Genomic DNA, 24,002 nt, shown 5'->3' with positions numbered 1-24,002 from the left:
TTCTTTTTGACACTTTTGTGAACAGCTGACGCCCACTAGGTTGAAAGTGCGAGACAAAATTGGTTTATTCCAATTTGTACTGCAAAACTACGAGTATACTAAAAACTAATGTGATTTTTTTATAGGAGTACTCTTGTTTAAAACTAAAATAATAGGTATTATTCGGTACTATTATATCTGTGAATATGTCAAGAATGCAAAGTAACACCCTGTATAATGAATGTGATTAATTAAGTAAGTAATTATTATTGAGAAATGTTGAAAAAAACATTATCAAGTGTTTATGTCTATACTATAACCACCAAATACAATAGACGTTTAATTATAATCTATAGACCTAAGATTAAAACACTCAAATTGTGTTTATCCGATATTCAAGTGTATGTATTCTGAATGTTTTCTGGAAACTAAGTGTTAAAATAATAAATGTTGAAAAATTATGTGTCATTCTTGATTTCAAACAATCCTTCCACTTTCTCACGTAGATATTGCTGGATGCTGGTATTGCGCAGCAAGCACAAGCACAAGTTTTTAGAAGTTATAAAAAGTTATCAAATGCCCAAGTCTCACTTAACCTGGGATTTGTACTTGGCTAGATTTAAATTTAAAGTAGTTGTACGGGCGGGAGGCAGTGGTGGTTGTAAGGTACCGGTACCGCTCCCGTGCCCGGGATATACAGGGTGGCCAAAACAATTTTTCAATACTATAAAAAGAAGTGGAAAGGCTTTATTTTCTGAAATAAACATGTTGACGTTTTCTTAAAGCGTGCGGTATGAGTGTTCCTATTTATTGGCCATAACATTTTTATCTTAGGTTTAACAAATTTTTAAACTTCATCGTAATGTTTTAACATATTTTAAGTAAAACTTCCTCGATTTTTGTTAAGATTGAAGCAAGGATCACTCAATCCACATGCACATAAGAATAAAGGTTAATTTCTTCCTTCAGCTTTTAAGTTTTGTCACACTTATTCTTTAACAAATTCGCTCGTCAGTTTGCACACATTTCCCAACAGAAATAAAACGTATTTATTAATAAATAGTCATGATTTTGAAGAGCACTCATACGGCCCGTGTGCGGTGTGAGTGATCCTAAATAATCGTCATAACTTTGGAACGGGACGTGCAAGGAATNCTCTCTCTCTCTCTCTGTCTCTGTCTCTCTCTCTCTCTCTCTCTCTCACACACACACACACACACACACACACACACACACACACAAACACACACACACACACACACACACACACACACACACACACTCTTTCCCTTTCTCTCACACTCTAATATGTAAACTGTAAAATGTATGTTCTAAGTAACGTAAACTTAGAGAATTGCAATTAGTTAGTCCTAAGAAAGTCAAAAACATGTAACGGAATCTCCGACTTACAGAAAATAATGGCCTATTAAGTACATGTTTTTTTGTGTTATTATGAAAGTTCAGAAAACTGCGCAGTTTTTAAAATTATTTTGGACCTATGGAATTTCTTCTTTTTTTTTAACTTTTAAGTTGAAAATTTTAGAATGTTCCGCTAATAGCATATTTTTTATGTTTCTAGCAAAAATTTTGTATCTTGCATCAAAGATAGGAAGTTGATTATTTTTTTCAAAAATCTGCAATTAATAGGGAATCTGTCAAAAAAAAGAAATCTGAGAAAAGTCGACCCGAAAAAAAGATAAAAAAATTTAAAGCCTACTGGGTCATACAATTTGAAAAAATCACAAAATTGACGATAACTTCTAAACTATGAAAAATCGTAGAATATACATGGGGGTGAAATCGATAGGTCTAGTTCTCACCTATCACCTGCCTTCGGCTTGACACCTTACAAGAAACACCCTGTATATAAAAGAAAGTCGTGTTAGTTACTCCACTTATAACTCAAGAACGGCTGAACCGATTTAGCTGAAAATTGTCAAGGAGGTAGTTTAGAGCCAGGAGAAGGACATAGGATACTTTTTATCCCGTTCGAAATAAAAAAAAATCTGCTTATTTATTGCCATTAAGGCGGAACAAAGTTCGCCGGGTCAGCTAGTAAATAATAAATAAACCTTTATTTTACTCACACAAAAAATCGAACAGAATTACATACATATGTATAAGATACGTTTGATGTTCATTCTTGTGTGAGTCTGATGCCTATGCTAGGTATTTAGTATACCTGTATTACAGGTTCAAAGTGTACCCAAATCATCTGCTATACTCTCAACTCTATAAAGCACAACTGGTAATGCACACTCGGTAGGGATTTATGTGGAATAGGGGGGAATGTAGGTAATTAGAATTGAAAAAAATGAAAAAAGAAATATGTGAAACTCTATATATTTTAAGAAATGTAACAAAAAAGGCCTAGAATACCTCCTTACAAAGTACATTGTAAAAGACAACATTCACCATATAAAATTTCAATCACTAAGCAGTCCTCAGGCCACCACGCTCACTAGCACCGACGGTATCGCGGCGAACCACACGGCCGTCGTTGTAACATGTCTTTAGCAAGAGAAGGGTTTAAAATAAAATAGCAATCAATTTCCCAATTTAGTAAAAACTAGACCCATCGCTTACTAAGAACACGGTACAAAGAGCGGCTGTTAGCGAATATCTAAACACTACGCGTCAAACTTCTCGCGTTAGAGGAGGTTCTTGATTTCGTCGTATAGAACAAGCACGAAGGCGCCCCCTGTGCCTCTGAGGACGTTGGAGAAGGCGCCCTTGAAGAAGGCGCCGGGGCCCTCGGTCTTGAGGATCACGGCCCAGCAGTGGGCGGTGTTCTTGTACAGGCGCTCGTTGGCGGGCCGGCCCGACTGCATCATCATGCGCCGCCGCACCGTGTCGAGGGGGTACGAAGTGATGCCCGCCACCGTTGTTACTGTCTGCAAACGAATACACTCATTATCTATACATATAAAACTCAATAATGACTGACTGACTGTCTGACTGACAAAGTGATCTATCTCGCACAGCCCAAACCACTGGACGGATCGGGCTGAAATTCGGCATGCAGGTAGGTAGATGTTATGACGTAGGCATCCTTAGCGGATGAAAGGATTTTACGAAACTCCACCCCTAAACGGGATCCACGCGTACGAAGTCACGGGTGGCCGCTATCAACGCACAGGCCAAACCACTGGACGGATCGGGCTGAAATTTGGCATGGAGGTAGATGTTATGACGTAGGCATCCGCTAAGAAAGGATTTTACGAAACTCAATCCCTAACAGGGGAAAACGGGATCCACGCGTACGAAGTCGCGGGCGACCGCTAGTTCATAATAATATGATATCTATAGATCGTTTCATCCACGAAGAAGCGCCCCACCATTTTTCCGCTAATGTTTGAGTATTATCGGTACACGCTAAATTATCTATGAGTGCACACGCACACTCTACAATAATGACGCTCAGACTCGGATTGCTCGGATAAAACTCCCCGCACCCCGCGCTTCCCTCGACCAGAAATTGTTGGGGTGCGTCTTAGTGGATGAAACGATCTATAGTTAGGTTTTTTCTTACTCATCCCACAATTGTTTCCGAGAGACCAAGAGACTGATGTAGTTAAATCAAGATATGACGTCAAGTGACCAACTGGCATCGACTGAGCTACAAGAAGAGCAGCTAAATGATTTTGATGCATTTTATTTCAAGTGAATAATCTTAATCACCATCTATTAGTGAATGTTTTGTACCGAGATCATAAGGCGATTATCACACTGCACCGCGCTCCGCTGCGGTACGCGGGACGACAGATTTAATCATTATATGCAAGTATCTCAGTTTGTATAGAAAACACGCGCGGCATAACACACTGAAAATGCGTTTACGCGCGGGATTCGTTATATGTCGCCACGCGGACCGCGGCGGAGCGCGGTGCAGTGTGATAATCGCCTAACACTTTCCCCCGGGACAAACTTCACTTCCTTCCTTTCTGATGGGACCTTCACTGAGTTTTTATTGGCTACACAGGAGCGGTAGGAACGAGTCCCGTACTATTGATAACGTCTACTACCAAGTTACCTGTGCAATCATCCACGTGATCAGCAGCGAGGTGTTCTTGGGGTCCGGCAGCATTCCGCGCGCCGTGTCGTAGAAGCCGAAGTAGGTTGCTCGGTAGATGATGATGCCCTGCACTGACACTACGAAGCCCCGGTACAAGCCGATAGGCCCGTCCGACTTTATCGTCTTCATCAAGCAGTCTACCAAACCGTTGAACTCTTTCTGTTTGCCTTTACCCACGTCGGCAGCTAACCTGAGGATGGTAAAGGATTTTGATAACTTAGTTCTTCCCTACACATCAAGATGCTGAGTGGGTTTTTTAGATAGGTAAGTAGAAACAGAGGCGCAATTATATATTTGAACTGTCAAATGAATAAGATTACTTAAGCGCTCCTGCACACGACGCCGCTACCGCACCGCCGCCGCACGGTCGCCCCGCCTTTGCACTGTTCACACGCACCGAGTAAAACCGCCACCGCGCCGCGGGCGAAATTATGCTTTGATAGCGCGGTGGCGGTGGACAGTGCAGGAGCGCTTAGACTAGGCGCAGACCGTTGATTTTTTGTCGGCCGATAGTTTAGTCGGGTTGGGCTCTCAGTGTGCACACTGATTCTACTAAACAGTTGGATCGGGCGTGAGGGGCTGGGTGCGCAGACCGCCGATTTAAATTTCGATTGCTTCATCCGATAGATAGTTCTTGAAGAGATCAGTCGCGTGAAATGTTGCCAAAAATATTATTAGTCCAGTAGAATTAGCTTTTAAATCGGAAATAATTCCTACAAAAGATTTTATTGTTTTAATGTCTTCATTGGTTGCCCATTAAGACTCTCCTAAGTTTTCGACTTCGACGGAGTTGTGCTTAAGTGGTGGGGGCCCCCGAAAGAGGCATTTTTTCGGTTTTCCGGTTATACCGCGTAAAGGGCTTACCCTATCAAAAAGTGGTCTTCATGACGGTTGAAGGTCACTTAATCCTTCATTGAATAAGACCAAATTCGTATGTTTTGGACAAACCGTTCTCGCAATAAAGTTCGGCAAAGTAAAANCTTTTGTAGGAATTATTTCCGATTTAATAAATTTTTGTGTTTAATTCTACTGGCCTATATTAGAAATTATTATTTCTTATTCTTGACTAGTTCTTGCCCGCGGCTTCGCTTGCGTGAAATTTAGTATGTCGCAACAAAACTGATTAACATGGCACTTATCATTGTAATTTGGCCAATTAACAAACGACCGACGGCCGTTTAAATCGGCCGACGAAAAATCGATGGTCTGCGCCTAGACTTTCACAACTTTGACAATACAATTTTAATCAAAAATTTTAGGAACCATAGTTTGAGTTATTATCTTTATTATGTTAGATCCTTGGGGTGTTTCCCTGAATGATATCATTTAAAAATAAATTTGGAAAAACTCTTAAGAAGCAGTTATTATTAATGAAAAAAATCAAGCTCACTGATGATAACTAGGGAAAGTAATTATATTACAGCGTTTGTTAGCCCCGACTTACAACTAATTAGTATTAACTTAGAATGATGATGAACGATGGCGTTAATCTAATACTAATACTATAAAGCTGAAGGGTTTCGTTTGTTCGCTTGAACGCGCTAATCTCAGGAAATACTGGTCCGATTAGAAAAAAAAATATTTTTGTAGGAAATATTAATCAAGCTATTTTCACACTACGAAGTCGAGGGCATAGCTAGTAATACAGAAAATTTACACACCTCGTTCGAGCGAAATCCAGTGGGTATACGAAGCAGAGCGAGGTAGCGCCGGCGGCCCCTCCCGACGCCAGGTTACCGGCGAAGTACCGCCAGAACTGAGTGTTCTTGTCGACCCCCGCTAGGAACATGCCCTTGTACACGTCCTTGAAGGCGAAGTTCAGCGCCTGCGTCGGGAAGTATCGGATCACGTTCGCCAGGTTCCCTCGCCAAAACGATCCCAGACCCTGCTCCTTCGGGATACGGATGAACGCATCCACAATACCTGAAAGATAATATTTATTGAATTCTCACTATTAAGGGAATTGGCAACACACAAACACTTTTAAAAAGGTATTTGGTTGCACGAGTCATGGTCGCGGGCAGACTCGTAATAATGAGAATTTAGTAAAAAATGCAACATGAAAGTTTACAATAACTTGAATAAGTATAATTATTGATTGAACAATAACATCTCTTCAAAAAAATTAAAATTTATTTTACTGCTGAGATGGGCAACTGGGCAACAGACTTAACAAAAAGTTTGAATCCTGTACTCGTACAAGTAAGTATTCAAGAGCAATATTTTACGTAAAAAATGTTTGCTTCTTAATTTTTATTTTGTTTTCACGGAAATTATTCCTATTTTTGGTACTATGATATTTAAATACCTACTTATTATGGTTAATTAGGTATATAGTTAGGTATTTTTATAAAACCAAAGGTGATATTCCAGGTTGACGTACTTGGAAAAATGCTAATTAAAAATAACTTAAATGTGTGGTAATGGATATCAATATCACCTTTGTATCTTTTGTCCTTTGGAATCTGTTTGGACACATGCTGGACCTGTAAGATCAGCTTCACTCGTTCAATGGGCGCGACAGCTGTCTTTGACACTGCTGCGGAGACTCCGCCGGCGATGAAGTCTTTTACAAACGCTGAAGAGTCGTGGCCTTTTTTATCCTCCTTCCCCTTCTTCTTATCTTTATCAGACATTGCGTTCTAACAGTTCAACTTATGTACGTTCCGTCGGATACTGGAAGAAAACAACAATAATCGTTATAGAAATAATTTGAGTTAAGCCTTAGGTAGTAAAACCATTGGATCTCTTGTTCCAACTAGACCTTGCAGCTATCACTGTAAAATTGTCAATTCCGTCAGAATAAAATTCTTACGTACCTACAAAATCTTACCAATTTTAGATTTAGAGCAATTTATCGAGTCCAAATTTAATCAGTCACTACGTTACCTACTACAGTATCTATACAATGACTATACGCAGTTGTGAAATAGGTTGCAACCACCAACCTGATTAACCTTAGTCTGCACTATACCACTGATCCCTCGTAGGGAATAAAAGTTCATCGCGATCAAAGAACCATATAACTACAGCACATTTCACTACAGGGAATTTCAAACGGAACTGCACAAAATAATATTTATTTTGCTAAATTGATTGTTCTCACTATTACTTTTGGCAGATTTGACTGATGATACAAAAGACGCACGCTTCGTGTTTGAATTTAGAATAAAAAGTTTACTTGACACGTAACTAACTGTCAGGTAAGAAGAATTTGCTATAACATTCTTTGTCTTTGAATTGTTTATTCATCTCTAATATTTGTTTATTTATTTTAAGCATCAAAATAACTAACAATCTACCCTTCATGCGGTAAATTAGTACGTGTGTACGAGTACGTACGGAAAACGCAGCGTGTGACGTCCACCCACAAGCTGGACCGACGACTTTAAAAAGGTAGCAGGAAGGCATTATTATTCTGTGGGAAGGCGCTGGATGCAGGCTACCAATCGATCAACATGGAAATCATTGTGGGAGGAAGTTCAGCAGTGGACGTTAGTGTGAAACATACACATTCATCTTCCGCGACAATAACTTTAAAGATTTTCTTCTGACACAATCATGGTACCCCACTAATTTTGGTGTTATTTGAAAGTCCAATAAATAAACTAAGAGAAAAACACATTTAATTTAGAAACAATTAACAGGTACCATAAGACCAATTAGACCAATCCCAATTTAACAGTTGTATAACCATAAAAGTTGGCTCAAGCGTAACCTGTCGCTTTAAAAAGAGACACTGGATCATTCTAAAGACACTTTTTGAGGTAAAAACCTTTTCTATAATGAAATGAATTTTAGAACCAGGCTTTAAAATGATACCAATATTGGTGGGAAGTGGGGATGCATACCTACGTTTGAAAGTGCTTGTCGCGGGAGGTGCGATTTATTTGACGCCGAGTGTATGCTATAGGTACTGTTGAAACTTGGTAAGTAATGTATTCTATAAACCGCATTACGATTTTTACATAAAATTTTGGGATTCCCCATACTTTGAAACTTTTCATCAAACCCATATGTGTGGGGTATCTATAGATAGGTCTTAAAATGATATTGACGTTTCTAATATTTTTTTTTTATAAACTGAATACTTTGTGCGAAAATAAAGTTACAAGCTGTAACACAGGTTTGTACGGACTCGCATTTGTTTATTTTTTTTACCAGAGTCCTCTATCAGACAATATTAGTTCTAGATTCCATGTCAACAATGCTCTCGCTAGTAAATAGCAGGCTGCGCAACCACTAGGCTGGCTCATGGTTGTTCCCGAGCATCCAGCTAGGTGGCAGTGTTCTGGGCTCCCTTGGTCACTTCTTTGTTTGAATTTTATTACTAGGTATGTATAATAAGGTGCATGAGTGCATCAGTTTCAGCCATTCACATCATCATACTTTTTTTATTTTCAATTAATTGGTGACGATAAAGTTAATATGATAACAGTACCAAAAGTCAATCAAATTACTTACTCATATTTAAAAATATTCAGTAGGAAAAAAAACAAACAAATCTGATATTTTCGTATTCATTCATATATTTCGAAAAACATCCGTAGTATACTTGCTACGATTTTTTCAATCCTGCTACGAAATTAGTAACCCAAAAATCCATAATAAATGTAGTCCGCGCCTCTAACAAATCGTTTTATTCATTAGCCAGACTTGGCGGGTTTATAAGGTTTATATGAATTTACTATAGGAGGTTATGAATAGACTTACATCACTGCACTTAAATAGCCCCCAAAGCATTATTTTTCTTTTTGCTCCATGATAAAGAATCGTAGACATTCAGCTGAAGTGATGACGTCACAATGCTGAATGCTATGCCGTTTTCCGTCGCGTTAGAATGAGGAACCGTAGCTCAGATGGTAGAGCGCTTGCTCGGCATGCAAGAGGTAGCTGGATCGATATAGTTCCAAAATACTGAACTGTCCTATCGATGATATTGACAGCGGGGCGCCACCGTTAATACCGAATCGCTGGTTCCGATTTTTGCCATGTTGGAAACCATATAGTTGAACGATGGTAGCGCCCCCCTGTCATTGAGTTTGGCGGGACAGTTCAGCGTGGGTCATCTATACCAGCCAGTTCCCACCACCCCCGCCATCCCCGCTTTTGTATTTTTTTTTTATTATTTTATGTAATATTTCCAGTCAAAACGATAACCATGCAATTGAAAATTGAAAATTGATTTTAGCAAGATAGTTTTTTTTAATTTAATTTTAAGGCTGGGTTGCACCATCTTTCTTTAACTTTGACAAACGTCAAAAATCTGCCAAACTCCATGCAATAAGCACCGGTTATCGTCATAGTTACCGTTAAAGTTAGGTGGCTCTCACTTGGCCGGTTTTTAGGGTTCCGTAGCCAAATGGCAAAAAACGGAACCCTTATAGATTCGTCATGTCTGTCTGTCCGTCCGTCCGTCCGTCCGTCTGTCCGTCCGTATGTCACAGCCATTTTTTTCCGAAACTTTATGAGCTACACTGTTGAAACTTGGTAAGTAGATGGTATTCTGTGAAACGCATTAAGATTTTGATGCAAAAATAAAAATAATAGTAAATATTGGGGGCTCCCCATACTTAGAACTGAAACTCAAAAATTTTTGATGATAAAAAAAAGGTAGGGTATCTATGGATAGGTCTTCAAAAATGATAACGAGGTTTTTAAATTTTTTTTTTTCTAAACCGAATAGTTTGCGTGACAGCTTCCAAAGTGGAAAAAAGTTGGTCCCCCCCCCCTCTAACTTCTAAAATAAGAAAATGAAAAATAAAAAAAGAAACATATGATGTACATTACTATAAAAACTACCAACGAAAATTGTTTTGAACGAGATCTAGTAAAGTAGTTTTAATACCTCGTAAATCGTAAACCGCTTATTACCGCGTAATCTTTCTTACAAATAACTTAAATTAAAAAAAATATTCATAAATCAATGGTACGGAACCCTTTGTGCGTGAGTCCAACACGCACTTGGCTGGTTTTTTTATAATAATTTCCCCGGCACCTTTGTATTTTACAAAGGAATTTTACGAAACATATTCTCAATTTCACCGCCAAGCCTTCAAAAAAAAAAAAAAAAAAAAAGTTGGCTGATAGTTGGGCCCGATTTTAAATTGTATGAATCGGCCGATACCGCCTAGTCAATCCTGGAAGCGAATGGCAGAGTCGGGCAAAATTAGACGGCGTTACAGAGGGCCGGTAGCAATTATAGCAAACCGACCAAGTGTGAGTCGGATTCGAAGGGTATATTTTTATTGTTGTATGGGAGCCCCCTTCAATATTTCTTTATTTTAATTTAATTATTTATTTTAAAGAAAATATACATATAAAAAAATATGTCACATTTCAAGCGTTCACCTCTTGTCTTTATAAATATCGAGCAGAAAACGGCAAAAATCATCTTTGCTGTATGAGCTCCCCTTAAACATTTATGTATTATATTTTATTTAATTATTTATTTTTTAAGCGAATATCAAACTAAATATTTTGGGGATGGTTCATGAGATACAGCCTGGTGACAGATAAACAGGGAAGTCATAGTAATAGCACAGAATAAGTAATAGTACAGGTACAGAAGGATTACTCCGCAAGACGATTTAAATAAATGCGAGTCTTGCTACGACGCGATAAAGTGGAATTCAGCTCGCACAGCACTACGTACCTACAATTTTATTCACCTACAAGTTTTGTCTCTTTCTATCGCGTGCCTCTGAACTCTTCTTACGCTGTTAGGGTTGCTGTCTAGTGAAAAAATAATTAATCTACTTATATGTAATGAAGTACTCGTACGTATGTAGGTAAGTACGCATTCATTATGGAAAACCTTGGGAAAGGCTTTAGTCCAGCAGTGGACGTCATTCGGCTGAAACGAACGAACGCATTCTGAGCAGTAGTCATGGTAGGTTAGGTTCCTATACTATCCTAAGAATTATTGATTACCTACATGGCAAACATACCTTTCAGCATCTTTGGGAAGCGAAAAAAAAGATAAATCCGGTAGATTTCTTTTCGAATTTAAACACCCGAACGCCGCACAATATTTATCTCTCTTTATGTCCATTTTTAAATAATACTTCGATCGTAGAATTAGGTACCACTACAACGCACGCCAGCGTCCTGACGGGCGCGCGCGTGACACTCGACTGATATAATACCCGCCGGCGGGGCGCTTCGCTGTAAGTAATGANTACCGCGCGAAGTGAGCCAGGCCTGGTAATAGGGTCCCGTTTTTATACAGGATGTTAGGTAAATGGGTATATGAGCCGACACTAGCCTATGTTAACATGGGCATATAAATGGTATGGTGAAGTCAGAAATTTGATATCATCATTTTTTTTATTTTCTTACAAAATTAATTTTATAAAATCCGATTTGTATGAAAATTAAAATAATTAAAATGAAGATATCAATTTTCTGACTTCATCATACCATTTATATGCCCATGTTAGCATGGGCTAGTGTCGGCTCAAATACCCATTTACCTAACATCTTGTATATGAATAATATGTGCAGCCCGCTACTTAGCGTCGATCAATTAACAGTCCATAATTGCATTTCAGGCTCATTTCTATACAATAACCAAATGGCCCCTCATGCATGATCGCAGTCACATTAGTGTGTAGATACTGTGTATTTGTCATATGAATAGATTAAATTACAAGACCGTCAGACCGTCATTAGCACTGATTCAAGAATATCGAATTCACTTTGTGTCTTGGACAATGTCTTTGTTATTGTTAACATTAATTAATAGGTAAGTCAAAGCGGATGACAGGTGACAAACATAACTTTTTAAAAAAATAAAACCGACTTCAAATGCGTGAACACAAAAAAAAACTAAAAATTGCGTATAAAAAAGTTCATCCCCAATTTTCCACCCTTGGGGGTGAAATATTTTCTTCAAATTCGCATGAAACCACCCTTTTGATAATACCTATTCAACAAAAAAATAATCGTTCAAATTGATTTATAATCGGCGGAGATATTGCGTATAAAAAAGTTCATCCCCAATTTTCCACCCTTGGGGGTTGTTTTTTCTATTATTAAATTTAAATGGGACCACCCTTGAGGTATTAATACAGGGTGTTAGGTAAATGGGTATATGAGCCGACACTAGCCCATGTTAACATGGCCATATAAATGGTATGGTGAAGTCAGAAATTTGATATCATCATTTTAATTTTTTTAATTTTCATAGAAAATAAATTTTGTAAGATCCGATTTGTATGAAAATTAAAATAATTAAAATGAAGATATCAATTTTCTGACTTCACCACACCATTTATATGACCATGTTAACATGGGCTAGTGTCGGCTCATATACCCATTTACCTAACACCCTGTATATATAAAAGGAGAAACTGACTGACTGACTGACAGATCGACGCACAGCCTAAACGGCTAAACGTAGGCACTTGAAATTTGGCAAGGACGTAGCTTAGGTACCGTAGAGGTGCACTAAGAAAGGAATTCCCGAAATTCCCACGGGAACGGGAATTAGCGTAAAAATTCTTTTGTATGAAAAATCTAAACCGCTTAAGTTAGAATCTTGAAATTTGGTGTGCAGGTACCTTAGTAAACTTAAAGCTTAGGTACAACAGGATAATGCAAAATTCCCACGGAAACGAGAATTAGCGGGAAAAAACATTTGTATGAAAAAATCTAAACCGATTAAGATAGACCCTTGAAATTTGGCATGCAGGTACCTTAATAAACTTAAAGCTTAGTGAAATTCCCACGGGAACGGGAAATAACGGGAAAATCCTTTTGTATGAAAAATCTAAACCGCTTAAGTTAGACGCTTGAAATTTGGCATGCAGGTACCTTAGTAAACTTAAAGCTTAGTCACAACAGGATATTGCAAAATTCCCACGGAAACGGGAGTGAGCGGAAAAAAACATTTGTATGAAAAAATCTAAACCACGTAAGATAGACGCTTGAAATTTAGCATGCAGGTACCTTAGTAAACTTAAAGCTAAGTGAAATTCCCACGGGAACGGGAATTAGCGGGAAAATCCTTTTGTATGAAAAATCTAAACCACTTAAGTTAGACGCTTGAAATTTGGCATGCAGGTACCTTAGTATTTAGCATGCAGGTACCTTAGTATTTGGTATGCAGGTACCTTAGTAAACCTAAAGCTTAGTTACAACAGGATATTGCAAAATTCCCACGGGATCGAGAGTTAGCGGGAAAAAACATTTGTATGAAAAAATCTAAACCGCGTAAGATAGATGAAGGGGGTAAAACGAGATCCGCGTACGAAGTCGCGGGCGGCCGCTAGTTACCTATACGCCGAAAAAAGATTTGTTCAAATCGGTTCATAATTGGCGGAGTTATCGCGTAACAAACATAGAAAAAAAAAAAAAAAACATACGGGTCGAATTGAGAACCTCCTCCTTTTTTTTGAAGTCGGTTGAAAAGTTTAGTAACCTTTAAGAAAAGATATGCACCACGGACAATAAACATCAATAAGGGGGACCTATCTTATGACTTACATATTAGCTACCTGCCAATAATATTTTTCACAATAAAAAAGCACGGAAATGTTTCCTTGTCGTGACAAGATCGATTTAATAAATTGCAGAAACAGATATAATTATTGTTGTATTGGATTAAGCATTAGGTATGTCACGTTCATGTTTCCAAAGATCACACACAGTCTGTCCATCACAAGATATGATGGACAGACTGCTTATGACTGACTTAGGACGAGCTGATGAGCCTTTGAACATTTAATTCTAATGAAAAAATAAAAAATGGTCAAAAAATGTATACGTGAAAGTAAGTCCTTGAAATTAAATTAAAAAATAATTATAAAGAATATGAAAGGAATTATATACGGATGAATATTAAAGAAAAAAAATGGCCAAGTGCGTCTCGTGCCACGCGCAGTGTAGGGTTCCGTAGTTGTCCGTCGTTAACACAATATTATATTTTCTTCTAAGGAATTTTTACTAGTTAAGAAATTGTATAATACATGACTTAAACTACTATTACCACAGAATAATAATAAGTACTCTATTACTCTTAAATACCCCATACGATGGGGTAGAAGATGAAAAAAAAATTCATCCCCACTTTACAAGTAGGAGAGCTACTCTAAAAATTTTTTTTTTAATTTTTGTTTTACCGTTTTGTCGGCGTGATTAATATACACACTTCCACAAAATTACAGGTCTCTAGTGCCAATAGTTTCCAAGCAAAACCTCGGACAGACAGACAGACATATCGAAACTATAAGGGTTCCTTGTCAGGACTACGGAACCCTAAAAAAAGAATAAAGAATATGAAAGGAATTATATACTAAATAAATAAATAAATATCCTTGGACATTTTTACACTGCGCTTCTAGTCCCAAACTAAGCAAAGCTTGTACTATGGGTACTAGACAGCGGATATAAACATACTTAAATACTTTTTTTTTTTGTAAATACATACATATTATACAAGGAAAACACCCAGTCCAATACAAACAAATATGTTCATGCACACAAATGTTTGTACTGTGCGGGAATCGAAACCGCAACCTCCGGAATAGTAGCTCGTTTCGAACCACTACACCAAACGGCCGACTAAATACTGATGAATATTGAAGAAAAAAAACGCAAATTTCATAGGTAAGGACTTAATATTATTTTGAGATACAATGCCCTTACAACATACCGTAATTTACTGATTTGCCTCGTGACCAGCCGTTAGGGACAGTCAATGAAGATCAGGGATTCGATTCAATGCATTCATTCAGACTAAGTGGTGGAAGATCGTTTCGAGTGATATGTCCTAGCTTAGGCTGGAACAATACACGAAGCTAGAATTTAGTGACCTTTATAAATAATTATTAAATTGATATGTATGTTTCTTACACTTTATTTATATTATATTTTTATTTATCACATAAATATTTAATCTTTGATAAATCCTCTTGAGGTTTGTCCAGACACACCTTACAGCGTATCTTCACCTTAAAGAGCCGGCAACGCACCTGTAACGCCCCTGGGTCTGTGGGTGTCTATGGGCGACGGTAATCACTTACCATCAGGTGATCCGTCTGCTCGTTTGCCTCCTGTCACATAAAAAAAAGACACTATTGTTCTTTATACAAATAAAATTAACGTTTTAGCATAAGCATCCACAATTTAATCTAAACCATGCACAAATAAGAAATGTAGGCATACAAAACATTATTTTAGCAGATTTTTCAACCGTCGGATAAATTTCCCATAAAGAAACTGTCAATATGCCAATTTTATTTGAAAAATCAGCCATGTATTTTAAGCTTTGTTTGGTAGAAACACTTTGGTTATAGCTGCCCCACTCGATCACTGCGTAGAAAGTTCATTGTAGTACTAGTAGTATATAGAGAATAAAGAATAACATGAACTTATGAGCTAATTAAACTAAAAAAAATTCCAAGTGCGTGTCGTGGCACGCGCAGTGTAGGGTTCCGTAGTTGACCGTCGTTACCACAAATATTTCAGAAGCAAGCAATTTCTTCATCTAAAGTCACTTTAAATATTTTCTTCTAATGAATTTTTATTAGGTAAGACATGAGTTAGACGATTATTACTCTTAAATTAACTGATCTATCTTAATCGACATAGTTTTCCTTGAAAGTTCATAAAAAGCACTACTATTATGAATTTTTCCCGATTTTTTAAGCCAACATTTTAGTTTTTAGGGGGGGGGGGGAGATTGACGTTAAGAAAACTTTTTTTTATATTTAATTATTTGTTTAGTTTCAAAATAGGCACACGTGGATAATTTGCTTCGTTCATAAAAAAAATACGTACACACAGTTATGTACGCAAAGGTTAATAGACATAATAGTGAGCGAAAATAAGCAATAACCTTTAAAACTTAAGGTACCTACCACGAAAAATACCACGATTAAAAATAATAAGATAAAGTTGTATTGTTACTGTTCTAAAGAGCTAATTAAAAAAATGGATACTGTTTGCAAAATCACCTGTATTTCATAAAGGAATCTATTTTACTACTTATATCATAAATCGTTTAGCATAATAATATTCGTAGAAAATAGCTCTACCGTTCCCCAAACGATGCATAACTCAATGTACATCCCATCCCAACTAATATTATAAATGCGAAAGTAACTCTGTCTGTCTGTCTGTCTGTCTGTCTGTCTGTCTGTCTGTTACGCTTTCCCGCTTAAACCTCGCAACCGATTTTGATGAAATTTGGCATAGAGATAGTTTGAGTCCCGGGAAAGAACATAGGATAGTTTTTATCCCGGTTTTTGAAAAAGGGACGCGCGCGATAAAGTTTTTCTGTGACAGACAAAATTCCACGCGGGCGAAGCCGCGGGCGGAAAGCTAGTAATATATATAACTGAATGTCGGTTACGCCGTTTCGACTCGGTCCGCCCGCCCAAATGCAGCGCTCGAACCTATCGCCGCCCAGTCGAGTCGGCAGTGCGAGCACGTTAGCATTACAAGCGCGAAGCTGCACTTTGCAAAACTTCTCTCAACTTTCGATTTCGTAAACCAAGAACCACGATGCCTAAACATATTATGTTAGTCATTTACTACGAAGACGAAAACTTGAAAGAACAGATATTTGATTTCGTCGCCGAAAATGACAGCGATGAAGACGATACAACTATAATATACATTTCCGTCAAGTAAGTTCTACTTTTTAAGAAACTAAATATTAAAGTTCATTTTGTATGGTTTTGTACTTTTCGGTATTAATTCTTTTTTTACTGGTCATCACAAAAAATAATCCACCATGTTTTTGTACTATTGCTAGAGGATTTCAAAGATATAAGCGTTTAGAAGTTAAGTTTTGTTTAGGTCTAGGGCCTTTTAAGACATTTCATCCTTATAAATGTAAACCACTAAACGCACAAACTTTTAAAGTAAACGCTGCTTAGTGCCGATTTGATGAATGTGTACTTTATTTGTGTGGTTTGGTAATTTGGCGTTTGCGAATATTTTTCGTGATATAAACGTTAAAACTAGTTTTCTAAAACTTATTTGATTGTTGACACGTTTTCAAATAAATAGTTACACTAATCCCAACTAATATTATAAATGCGAAAGTAACTCTGTCTGTCTGTCTGTCTGTCTGTTACGCTTTCCCGCTTAAACCTCGCAACCGATTTTGATGAAATTTGGCATAGAGATAGTTTGAGTCCCGGGAAAGAACATAGGATAGTTTTTATCCCGGTTTTTGAAACAGGGACGCGCGCGATAAAGTTTTTCTGTGACAGACAAAATTCCACGCGGGCGAAGCCGCGGGCGGAAAGCTAGTTAAATATACGAGTAATACGATAGCGATGACACTAAATAGTTTTTGGAAGATATTTTTAGTTAAGTATTCTAATTAGTCATTACATATTATTATTCATTTTTTTTTAACTTTTTATCTACTTGTCGGTTAGTAGGGATTGTGTAATTGGAAACTAATTTCTAAACTAAGTTGTGGGAAATTTTTTCCTGCTTTTAATAAACTTATTTCAAAGAAATTAAACTTGAAACAACTATTAATAGTTATATTGGAGACTTTAAGAAGTAAGGCAAGAACACATTTTTTATGTAAAGGTTTGGTAACATGATATAATTAATAAACATTTCATAGTAAAATAACTAAAAAAAACAATTACGCTAATTGCTGAATCTTTAAGAGTTTTTTTTTAATGTTAAGGGTAACATTTTATTATATATTATAAATTTTTTGATATGGGTACTTACTCGTATAGCTTCTGTTTAATTTAATTCCCATTGCCATGTAAACGGTTTCATTATTATTAAAGTTATTTCACAAAATATAATACATAAATACCTCAGAAACTCGAAATGAATTCAAACCGGTCAAGTGTAAGTCGCTCTAGCGCATTTTGGGTTCCGTACCCACATTGGTATCCACTTCACATCTTTCCTATTACATCGCATAAAAAATAGTCTTTACTTATTTTAAGACTCCATTTGTCATGTCCTATCTATTTAAGTTTCAGTATCTGTCAGTATCTGATTTAAAACAAAATTAACTTTGCAACATGATATTGATGCTTGAGGGGTCCTTTTTACCTTTTGAGATGCGAAACCCTATAAATAGGATGGGCAAGAGAAAATAATTACTTGAAATAAGGGTACTACGAAAAGAAAAGCAAATGACGTATAGAACCAAAGAACCAATGCACGAAATAAAAAATGTTGTTATACAGGGTGTGGCGTAAATTGTAATCAAAGTAATGCAAGGTACCAATTATTTTTTTTTTAACAACCTTGCAAAACATTTTTTTATATGTTATCGCCGGTTATTATGAATAATTACCTCATGATTTGGTAAATGTGATTAATATGAGATCATTTATGTGTGTATAAAACTAAATAGGCGGCTTATGGGTGGCTCAAGGGCCACCCCCGCCGCACCTTAACCTATTTTTCACTTTAAATCAAAACAATGTGTTATAGGCATTATGGCAAAGTAAGGTTACGCAAGAAACATTCCAAACTCATTTTGCCAAATTATATTAATTTATGATATCAAAAAGTTCAAAATGTGAGGCTGTACATGAGCGCTGTACACGAGCCGGTGTTCTCTCTTTAACCGACTTCAAAAAAGGAGGAGGTTATATGATATATTTTGTTAGTATTAAGGTTACATTATGAAATAATCACTGATAAATGTGATTAATTTATCACTTTTACCTCGCCTGTCGGTAATTATTCATAATAACCGGCGATTATTCATAATTTTCAATTTATCACATTAACCGTAACATATATACTGGTATGTGGTACCTCAGTGTACAGTGTATCGATCGACCCCTTAGATTTGGACCACTATTTACGACACACCCTGTATAAACAGCTATCTTAGGCTTTCGCCTCGTTGGAATTAAGCGCGTCCATAATAAAAAGCAAAGCAAAGCAATGGACGTGTATTCGCGGTGCTGCGAACGTTCTTTGATACAGAGAAATTTCACTGGTTATTGATATTGCAATGAGCGCTAACAAGGCAACGGAGATTTTTCGAATGCACGTAATTAAAGTCGTGTTTGTAATTTTAACTCAAGCGAGCGTTAAAGCGCGCGTTTAAGTAGATATTGTGTCATGTGTGTATGGTTATTACAGCGTTTGTTTACTAACGTCCTTTGTTACAAACGCTTGGCATAAAAAAAATTGATTTACCACTGTGCAGCGGTTCCCGTAAATATTTTATCCCATTTTTTTTTATTTAATGCAGCGTCAGGTTAATAGTCTTTCTCGATAAAAATAACACCACAAAAAACTTTAATTCCAACCTTTCTTCAAAAAATAAATTATTGAAAATGTGTTACTTTAAAAGTTTCGTCAAATGGCTGGTAATTTAATAAGAGTATTACAGAACTACCATCTTTTACAGAGATAGACGGATTCAAAGAAAGGAATATTGCTCTGTGATTTTAAATTATGTATTTATTTAAAACGAGTTACATTTTAAAATATTTACCTACTAACCGTTGACAATGTCACAAAAACCAGTCAAAATTGCATCTAATAGCGCCAATCTTATTCTTACGCATTTTTGTGTGAGATGTAAGAATAGCATATGTTTTTAAAGAAAATCAGTGCACTGTATATTAATTTACGTAGTAAAATACCTCTTTTAACTAGGCCCAATATCATTTTTATCATAAAACTATTAGAAGAATATTTTAAAAAAGTTACAAGTCCAAAATGTCACGGACCGTGTAGTGTGAGATTCCCGGATTTGGACATACAATATTTTTTTCGGAAGAGATGTTATGTTATTTTGATAAATATTACAGTAATTATGCAAGATTAATACATGTTATATAAGACTGTTAAAAATTTATATCAATAATAATTACCATTTTTGATTTTGAACACCAAACATTGTGTGAGCAGTTTTTGTGTCATAACCACGTGCGCCACTTTAAATATGCGTAACTCGGTAAAAAACTATCTTTGATATTGACATCCCTTGCTAAGTTTTTTTAGAACAGTAACATTGTCATCTTATTAGATTTGCAAATGGCTGAACGTAGTGAGTGAGCCGCAAAAAATGGTCGCAGTTGTTTTAAAAGGAATTGCTATTAACCATATTTTTAGTGGTACGGTGACTATGAAACATGTTTAAGTTGTCAAAACCAACTGTTATGTGAATCCTACAGAAATCTCATTTGATACTCAATTAGGTACCTACTGTGTTTAAGATTTACTAATTTGTTAAGCATATTATCGTAACGAAACCATGTAGGTAGCATATCGGAAGCATGATCAGATAGTGCCAATAATAAAAACCAAATAACACCTTTGTTGATGAAACGAATTTAGTGTATTTTATTGTTAATCAATTTAAACTATTATGATATAAATTTAACAACATAAATATTATTATTTACAGTAAAAATGTAAAACTGTCACATCCGTGTCATGCAGTGTCACAGCCGTGTTTACGTAGGCTATTTTGTTTCCTTTCCGAGGGCTTTAAGGTTGTCCATATACATCAAAAGTATGCTTTTGGTTTATACTTTCGATACACATCGCAAAAAGTAAAAAAAAAAATCTTTAATTTTTTTTTTAAATTTGGCACAAATTTAAGAATGGCCCAATAAGATACTAAAAAAAAATTGTAGGTAGGTAGGTATTTACATGTGTACTACATAGTGTACATGTAATCCTCCTGTAGGTTGCCTGGATGGTGAAATGGTTTCAGGTTTCTGATGATCATGTTCGATAATACTAATACATTTCAAGGAATATGTAAGGTAGGTAAACCTCATAATAATTGTGTATCTGTTGAAGTAGTATTAGGTAAGAGTTATGTTAGGTAATTGTAGCTAAGACCGTATGAGGGCTATCGTTTTAGCGCTCACCAGTTAGCGCCACTGTAGAGTAAGGTCCTGTCACTTGCTAGTAGCGAAGACAGTGGCACCAACTGGTGAGCGCTAAAGTGGTAGGAGGACTATCGCATTTGCACTCATCAAGATGGCGCCACTGTAGAGTACGGTCCTGTCAATCGCCAGGGGTGCCAACTGTTAAGTATAAAAACGATAGCCCTCATTCAGAGAACAGCTCATCATATCTATATCCGGTTGGTTCAGAGAACCTCTGAATCGATAAAGTGCTCGCAGCAACTGTTATTTTTGTTTTTGACCGGCAGACATCGTTGACTGAGTTTGTTGCGGTGTTTTTCCCAGTAATTATCAGCTAAATGTTAGCTCAAACAAAAGGCTTAGCAAAAAAGCAGACACAAGTCCTTTTATTTTATTTTGAGAATTAATGTTACAGAACGTCAAAGTAAAAACTACGTTCCCGTTTACCTCTTCAAGTAAGTTTTAACTTGCTAGTAGACGAGCGCTTACCACAATAATCTAGCGGTCGACGGAATCAAAATAGCGAATCTCGGATTAACAGCTCGATGCAGACGCCTTTGGCCTTTATAGGGTTCCGCAGTCCGTCCGAGGTTTTGCTTGGAAACTATTGGCACTAGAGACAGGCCTGTTCATCTACGCGAGTTTAGGGGAGACTGGCCCAAAGCGGGCACTCCGCCTAAAGCGGGCACCCCCCTCTAAACTTATACTCATTTGTTCGACTTGTTGTTTTGTCTTGTTAACGTTATCCCCCCGCCCCGCCGCTCCCGCGGAAGTCGTGTACGCCACCTCCGAGTGACAACACCACGCGTGGACAGCGACAAACGAAATTCGTCAATTTTATTTGAAAAAACAAAGGTAATTATGTTCGTTGTGTTTTGGATTAAACTGAGTGACGTACGTTATTATCAATGTATGCGTAATGTGTTGCACCTACTTAACCGTGTTTTAAGGATATTTCCTTGAAAATTATTAAAAAGGAATTATAGTTTATGTTTTATGAAACGTGGTGTGGCGCAAAAGGCAAAGTGAGCAGGGCAAAATGAGCATGCTCACTTTACCCTCTTCATAGCCATATTAACTAACTTGCTTTTATTGTTAGTCCTCTATATTTATCGTGTAGGTATAGTCCGTTTTTATTTGCTAGTCGAACAATGTAAACAATCTTTTTATAACGTTTAAAGTAATATCAGTGAAAAAAAATAATAAATTAAATGATTTGAAAAGATATCGGCGTTCAACGATGACTTACCTACATAATAGGTTGTGAGCTTTGTGTTTTTCTTATTTTAAAACGAATTATTTCGTTAAAAAGGAATATTAAAATTGTTTACAATATTGGACAAGCAAAAAAAACAGACTTTAGTATCGACATTAATCTCTTATTATTTGACTTTTTAGATGGTAAATAAATATAAAAGAAAATCACAACAAGGTTCTTGAAGTGAAGCTGTAATACTTTAGCTCAAAAGCTTCAAAATACTAGAAGATAATGATTCAAGACTGCATTATTCAAAGAGAATTCCTTCTGATTAGTTTTATGTTTTAATTTTTATGTTGTTTGATGAATTGTTATGTCTAGAATCTATTTTTTCGCAATACAGAAAGTATGATTCTCATTCTGTGTTTGAATAGAGACATTCCTTATTATTCAAAGGTCAAAATTATATAGTAAAAATAAAAAAAACTATTGCCCTCTGCATGCCCGTTTTGCCCGTGTGCCGGTGCTCGCTTTAGGCCACCCCCTCGGGCAAAGTGAGCAAGTGATAGTGTTTCGTATTTGAGTGCCTACTTTATATATATTAGACAAATGAATGATTTGAAAACGCCATGTCAAACTACAATAAATGTAGTAACTGATCACGATAAAAACTTATTCCATTTTGCATATTCTGTGTGTTTTTTTCCTACTTTACCTTAAGGTGCCCGCTTTGGGCCAGTCTCCCCTACATCGAAAACAAAACACGCACGATGGCCCACCTACAGGATACTATTCGACAAGGCCTCACATACGAGCGAACATTGACTCACGCACGCGTATTCTTGTGTATGATGGAAGAAAATAAAGTACTAAATACTGTGTAGTATTTAACTGCCTAAATAATAATAAAAACACAGAATGTACTTTTTTAAGTTACCTCAAGACACTGAGAGGTAAATAAGTAGTTAATATTATTCATGATAATTCATGCTAAATCATGTATTTTCTCCGCCATTTTCCGCAGTTTAATTTTGTGGAGATATGTATATTAATCACGCCGAAAAAGTGGTAGAATAAAATCTTGAAAACAATTTTTTTTAGGGTAGCTCCCCTACATGTAAAGTGGGGATGAATTAATAGTGCTTTTTATGAACTTTCAAGGAAACTTATAACATATTAAGATAGATCAGTTCTTTTAAGAGTAATAGTCGTTTAAGTCATACATCACTACACACATCATAAGTGCCACTTGTGGTCTAAACTGAATAATTATTCCTACTCTTCGCGTGGCACGACACGCACTTGGCTATTTTTTTCATAATAATTTAGACTTTCCTAATTGATTGATGCTACTACTTAGTAGCTGGTCTTTGAATAGGTCCAGACAAGCTTATACCTCAGACCAATTATTTATAGGTGCTCTGTGATCTTTTATGCAAAACTTCTTATCTTTGCCCTTTTATTAATTAGCGCGTACTTTTTTAGGTTTCTTACCTACCTGAAGTCTGTCGTCCATTAGGGTAGTGCACTCTAGTCAAAGCATAAAAAAAGTTCCAACGAAAGCTGCGTCAGTTACCGTTACTAAATTCATAATTAATTTTTTGCTACTTTATGAAGTGCTTGCTTCCGTCCGCGGTTTCCCCCGAATGTATTTTCGGCCACTAAGAGCCTTTATCGCTCTCGTGTCACTTCTATATTTATTGCAAAAAGCAAAAAAATGTTGTCACCAAACATACTGTAAACAAAATTTTAGATTCAATTTTGTATCCCTATTTTACGTCCTTTAAGGTTGAGTTTGCTATGCGTGCTCTTCCAATTTATCTGTAACACAATAATTTGCGGAAATAGGTTCTGTGGCTTAGGCGTGAACAGACTGGCAGAGTGGCTTATTCAGGATGTGGATGGAATA

The 24,002-nt window shown here is 36.7% G+C and overlaps 1 protein-coding gene across 1 annotated transcript; it reads right to left on the bottom strand.

Annotated features, from left to right (window-relative positions):
• Positions 1-2,353: 2,353 nt before the first annotated feature.
• LOC114358686 (ADP,ATP carrier protein) lies at positions 2,354-7,162 on the bottom strand. Its single transcript, XM_028312708.1, has 5 exons — positions 7,003-7,162; positions 6,495-6,730; positions 5,716-5,977; positions 4,013-4,244; positions 2,354-2,873 (listed from the first exon to the last, which is right to left on the bottom strand). Exons 2-5 carry the CDS (start codon positions 6,688-6,690, stop codon positions 2,631-2,633), a joined length of 933 nt encoding a protein of 310 aa, XP_028168509.1. The 5' UTR covers positions 6,691-6,730; positions 7,003-7,162; the 3' UTR covers positions 2,354-2,630.
• Positions 7,163-24,002: the final 16,840 nt, after the last annotated feature.

This window comes from Ostrinia furnacalis, unplaced genomic scaffold, assembly GCF_004193835.3.
Source record: "Ostrinia furnacalis isolate ACB-3 unplaced genomic scaffold, ASM419383v2 OfSCF4098, whole genome shotgun sequence".
Taxonomy (NCBI): domain Eukaryota; kingdom Metazoa; phylum Arthropoda; class Insecta; order Lepidoptera; family Crambidae; genus Ostrinia; species Ostrinia furnacalis.
This window is presented reverse-complemented; position numbering and strand designations above follow the sequence as displayed.